Genomic DNA, 6,175 nt, shown 5'->3' with positions numbered 1-6,175 from the left:
CATACATGACTGTACATGTTGCTACCGTTGTTTGCGTGGGATCTTTTTAAAGGGAAAGAGGAAAACGGGAGGGGGGGGGGTTCCGGTTCTTGTCTTTTTTAAATAGTTTCTTATAGGCAACGTAACACCCCCCCCCCTCCAAACTTTATTTTGCGTCCGTTTTCTCTCTAATTTTACCTCTGACACCAAGGAACCCCCGCCTCCTTCAATAGCAAACAATATCTCGACGTTAAAAAATTCAAATAGATGAATTTCTTTTTCCATTTAAAGTGAAGCAAATGGAAAAGCTTTAAGATGATACCTGTAACTCCATTATATACGGTACCCAAAAGTTGACGAGCGCTTGATTGCACCACGTCGAGACACATTTGTAGTAGCAGCATAAAAGTATTGTTGTTACTGTAACTCAAACTTAAGATTTCAAACTTAAGATTTCAAACTTTTAGGGAATGGGTAAGGATTGACAGGGGATATCGTTATCATCAAAAATGGAATATTAACCATATCTTCTTTTTTCCCTACTTTGACTCAAAGCTAGAACATGAGAGATACATGACACAATCCTCGTTTTCCCCCATACAGCTGACCATGTTTTGGCATGCAGATAAGAGCACATGTTGTGTTTAAATTACAAAAAGACAATCCATGTATGGGAGGTACGCCCATGTGAACCAATAAATAATTGCTGTAGTGGCCATTTGATTCCTTTGAACAATACAAATGCTGACTGAGAAGGAAGAGATTGATCACGACATTAAAGCATCGCTTTGTTTGGCTTCGAAATTGGGGTCAGGATAGGGGTTGAGAGGATGAGGGCGGGGTCGTAGGGGGGGTTGGTAGCTCTACAGAACAGGCAGCTGTTGGCAACAATAATTGTATAGCAGGTTTGGCCTTTGTGACAGTATCCTAGACGAAATGAAAAACATATGGGGGGAAAAAAGAAGAAAAAAAACAAACAAGACAGAACACAACTCGTTTAATGACTCTCAAAACATGTTTTTGAGGAACGTGATAAACACATTCCTTTTCCTTTCCTTTTTTATTTTGATTTAACCAAAACAAGTTCAAAACAAAGTGGCTTTAATGTCCCATCTACACATGAGTTAATCAGTGCTATCCTGTAGTGTATTAGTTTGAACCTTGAGCAGTGCATCTGAACCGCAAATAAATTAATTCACGACCGATCCGCGACCGAATGCATTGCTGGTCTACAGAGAATCTCTTTGAAAAAAATAGAACGTTCATGTATAATAACACAAATGTGGCATGTACACGAAACAACTTTGGATTATCACATTCAACCTACAACAGAATCTCGAGTCAACTCAGTTGACAGTAACATCAAATGATTAAGAAACAAATAAGTATAATAAATTATTGCAAAATCAACTTGCACAAATAAATGACAAAACATTAAGTCCAGAAGCACGACCCCGAGTGCTTTGAAAAACAAGTAACAAATTAAAGCACAAGACGAAACCAGTATAATATAATCGACAAAGACAGACTAGACTAAAGTATTATAATATATACTATGGAGTAATGAGCAAATGAATGACGAAAATTGAGAGAACAAAGTATTGTAAAAGAACAAGAGGCAGTATGATGTCACACAACGGCCGGTGTATTTCCCCAATCAACACAATATTGCACGTTCGTTTGTTCCATCGCGGTTGTCCTGAACACTGGTCCATATTTTTCATGGATAAAAAATATTATTAATTGCCGATCAAGCTATATTCTTGCTATGAAGAAGCTACAGCAAAACCCTCGAAACTAAATTACAAATTGTACTGACTATAAGTTCACGAGCTTGGAGCAACTTTCCTCTTCAGAATTCTATTCCATAAAATTTAATGGAATCAGTTAATGTACTGACTGGAAGTGCAGGAGAAATTTGTGAGGCAGCGTGGTGGAATCAGGCTCTCGTCAAAATAATCAAAGTTCAGAAACTTGCATTTTCTGCAGGTTTGTGAATTTTTGTCAAATTTTCGTTTTTTGGCCCAACACCTTTCATGCCCATTAAAGAACTCATTTCTATGTGGATTTATTGGAAAAACGCTGATTAAAGGTGCAATAAGTGTAAACTTTCAGTTGCCACAGACTCTTATGCTAAGGAAATAACTGATCTTTTGCGGCCATTTTCTCACTAATTTTACCTCTGAAAACAGGTGACCCCACCTCCTTTATTCGCAAATATCTCTACTTGTATTCAAGATAAATGGATATTTTTTTCATTCAAATAAAGACCAGTGAACAAGCTTAAAGATGACAACAATAACTCTACCTGTCCAAAAATTGACGAGAGCCTGATTCCACCACGCTGCCTCTCATTTATTTGAGCCCATTATAGTATTTTACAAACTACGATCCGAAACCTCTTTAGTCATCCCAATAAATTCACGAGAAGTGGATTACACGTAATGTAAGTGTTCTTTCGTTTTTCTGGCTTGGCTCAGACAGGATCAAATAGCCACATAAAACCTCATTATAAACATTGTGCGTATTTTGGGTTTATTGTAAATGAAAACGATTAGAATTCACCAATAAAAACATAATCGTTCCGATCTAATCCATACGTACTGAAAGAGAGGTTTAACCCTCCATATTATTATGGCTAACTGTTGCTGGTAATATCATCCAAATGAATGTACAGTTCAAGACAAGATAGTTGATTCAGTAGACAATTCAAGCGCAACATGAATGATATCGCACTAATGAAAGCATAATTTATTTTTGTTTCTCAAATGTAAGTTCTCTTAGAGAAATCTTTGTTTAATCCCTTCAAATACAATATCACAAATTTTAAAAAAGTAACTTCAATTGCGTATAGGTGTCTTACACCCTCATTGACACAATTTATGTCATTTAGGAATGGGGGAAATGAGGGGGGGGGGGGAGTTGCGTCGACCATGTCTGTAATGACATCATGCATACTATGAGATATATAGATTAATGTTTCTTATTTATGTACGATCGTTTGAATGCTCCGCAACACAGCCTTTGGTCCTTACAGCGCTGATTCACTCTTCCACCCAAATAATAAATGATTTGAATGTTCCCAATCTGTTAAAGATGTTCAAGGCATAACATAGACTATCATGCTTCTGGGTCTGTGTTATAAGAGCAACTTCTCCTGTAGCTCAGAAAACATAATAATAGAAAAGTAGCAAAAATAAAACGAAAAGTAGGCTACCCAAACAACTGCTCAAATGATATTATGCGAATCCTTTTGAATCTTTTATCAGTTCATGGTGCCATGTGACAAATACTGTCAATTAGAAACAGATTTTTAAAAACATTTCTTTCCCACACACTGCATTATCCCTGGCAAGGAAGGTGGAAGCACCCCCCTCCCATCCATCCCACCCCACACACACATAAACACAACACACACAAGTTAAGACCTTAATAATTTTGATATTTTGTAAACCATTTTACAACAGATTGCACGTTTTAGCAAAGACTCGACAAGATCTGCGTCTTTTTATATTTCTACATTGTTAATAATCTTGATTAAAGAAGAAAAGTAAACTTAAAGATAAATTAACAAATCCAGGGAGAACAACTCTCATACTTTAAATAATCAGTCCAATAGACGTAAAAGGCATACTCACAGGTAAGCCCAAAAATGAAACCGATGTTCTCTATAGAGTTTTTAAACAATGCAAGTAAATATAATTCAATAAATGTATTACTTTGCACCGTTTTTGTGGTTGAAAAAAATATCAGTAATTAGAAGTGCCATATTTTTAGGCAATAAAAGAAATAAGCACGGTATCTAAGCTTCATACTCATAAAACGTAAGATCTTCGAAAAGGAGAATATTCACAACAAAAGAGCTCCAACTAAAGTGGTCTTAAACACATGCTCTTGAAACATAAAACAAACAACAAAAAGAAAGGTCCCCTGAATCACTTCTCGACCAAATTCGAGAACAGGAGAATCTATCACAACACAAATTATATCATATTTCATAGTATTATAAAATATCAACCTAAAACAACAACACGATAAAACTACGTAGCATGTGTAAGGGTACAGGCTCAGAGACATATTATTATATTTAAAAACAAGCGGACAAACCAAAAAAAACTTCACTTATAGCTGTGAAGACAATTTCTGTCAAAGTTTATAGTGTTTTGAAGAGCTTAGAGCTCTTGATAGGTCAAGCCAACGCCGATTTCAGGCGGCATATACCAGCCTGTACGAGGCATCTAGGCCTACGCCAATGGTTTGTTGTGCACTCCGCTCCGCTGTATCCGACTGGTCTTCGGTTACGCACTTTGGTTTCAGCAAAATAAAGCTGTTTAAAACTGTAAAACAGCACTCTGCAGCTCGCGTGCAAACCAAGAAGACAGCAGCAGCTGTATGTCGCTGATCTCAGGCAAAAGTGCCGAGAAGGAGGCAGTGACGTCATCACTCTGCGGGATGAGTGTATTCTCGCGTCTGCGTGAACGCAAGGGCGATTATCGTGAAAATTGGACAAGGGGAGGTCATCGAGGTATGAGGTTGTTGATGTGTGTTGCCGGAAGTACCATCCTATGGAGCGAGCCACGCCTCTTCCTGCACTGACAGGTAAGAATTCTCCAGAAGGTTTTTCGGAAGTTGACGTTGCAGAGAGCGTAGCACAGCGGGTTGATCGTGCTGTTGATGTAGCACAACCAGTAACCTGTGGATGAAGAGCACAGAAATATAATTGTATGTGAGTATATTGTTTAACCCTATCCATACGCCCCAGGGTCATTTTGTACCCCCGGGGTTGTATTCTTCAGATTTTAGAATACTTCTAGTACGAAGATCTCTTTGAAACTTTCAGTAATTCTCAAAAGAATCATTTTGACAGACTGCTATGCAAAGGGTAAGGATCGGATTAACGAGTAAATTTCCTCTTTCAAAGTGGTGGCACAGAGTTCCCAACGTCGTATGGACACGATAGTAAAACTCGGCGTACGGATAGTGTTTTTTAAAAAATAAAGGGAGAATAGGGGATCGAACTACAGTCAAATTCTCCAAGGCGGCCATCAGTTATCGAGGAGAGAAGTGGGTGTCTTTGACATTTCGCTACCTTAGAATTACAAAGTTTTGTCTGACATTTTTTGGCCATTTTGAGTTACACGTACTAGATCTAATACCATGAGAACAAAAACCAAATGTGAGGCGCCGTGGTGGAATCAGGCTCTCGTCAATTTTTGGGCATGTATAGTTATTGGTACCCTCATAAAGCTTGTTCACTTGTTTTTATTTGGATGCAAAAAATATCCATTTATCGTGAATGCAAGTTGAGATATTTGCCAATGAAGGAGGTGGGGGTCATCTGTTTTCAGAAGTAAAATTAGGGAGAAAATGTCCGCCAAAGATTAGTTATTTCCTTAGCTTAAGAGTCCGTGGTAACTGAAAATTTACATTTTTTGTGCCTTTATTCAACGTTTTTCAGAAAAGTCCACCCAGAAACGAGTTCTTTAATGAGCATGAACTGTGTTGAACCAAAAACCAAAAATATGATTAAAATTCACAAACCTGTGGAAAAATGCATGTTTTTTCACTTTTATTATTTTGACGAGAGCCTGATTCCACCACGCTGCCTCACAAATGTTCTATCTGCTCCGTCAAAATCGTCAGATGTATTCGGAGTCGTTATTAAGGTATATTCAAAGAATTACATTCGAAAAAGCTTGGCATGATGTGAAACTCAAAATCGTTGATGTCAGATTTATCAAAACTAGGTAGTAATAACAATAGATTGCATTTGTATACCGCAAATACCCGCTCAACAGCAAGCTCTATGCGCTTCACAATCTATACTATTACCACAGCAGACCTGAGAGCATTCTGAAACAACCTCAACTTCCTGGGAAGCATACAGTGCAAGCTAAGCTGCCCATTTATAGGCGCAGAAACACTAACATACTAACTCGATCTTTCGCTGTCTATAGCCGGGTACCCATTCCCACCTGGATGAAGTGAGGAAAATTCATGTAAAGTGCCTTTCCCAAGGACACAACGTCGGGCCCGCCACTCGAACCCCCGAACCTGCAATCTCACAATTACGAGTCCGGTAGTCAAACCACTAGGCCACCAACGTCACTAGATAGAATTTTGCAATTCTGAGGTAGCGATTTGTACGTCTTCGACAGTGTCATTAAAATATTTTTGAAAAAACGCAAGGGGGGGG

At 38.2% G+C, this 6,175-nt stretch overlaps 1 protein-coding gene across 1 annotated transcript in view; it reads right to left on the bottom strand.

The window, feature by feature from the left end:
• Nucleotides 1-2,493: 2,493 nt before the first annotated feature.
• Nucleotides 2,494-6,175, bottom strand: part of LOC101863843 (muscarinic acetylcholine receptor M3) — a 52,167-nt gene continuing 48,485 nt past the window's right edge. Inside the window, exon 2 of the mRNA XM_005107620.3 lies at nucleotides 2,494-4,672. Coding sequence (XP_005107677.1) covers nucleotides 4,497-4,672 — 176 coding nt within the window. The 3' untranslated portion in view covers nucleotides 2,494-4,496. The remainder of the gene's footprint in view (nucleotides 4,673-6,175) is intronic.

This window comes from Aplysia californica, unplaced genomic scaffold (assembly GCF_000002075.1).
Source record: "Aplysia californica isolate F4 #8 unplaced genomic scaffold, AplCal3.0 scaffold00616, whole genome shotgun sequence".
In the NCBI taxonomy this organism is placed as follows: domain Eukaryota; kingdom Metazoa; phylum Mollusca; class Gastropoda; order Aplysiida; family Aplysiidae; genus Aplysia; species Aplysia californica.
Note: the sequence above shows the minus strand (reverse complement) of the source record. Positions and strands in the feature narration are given on the sequence as shown.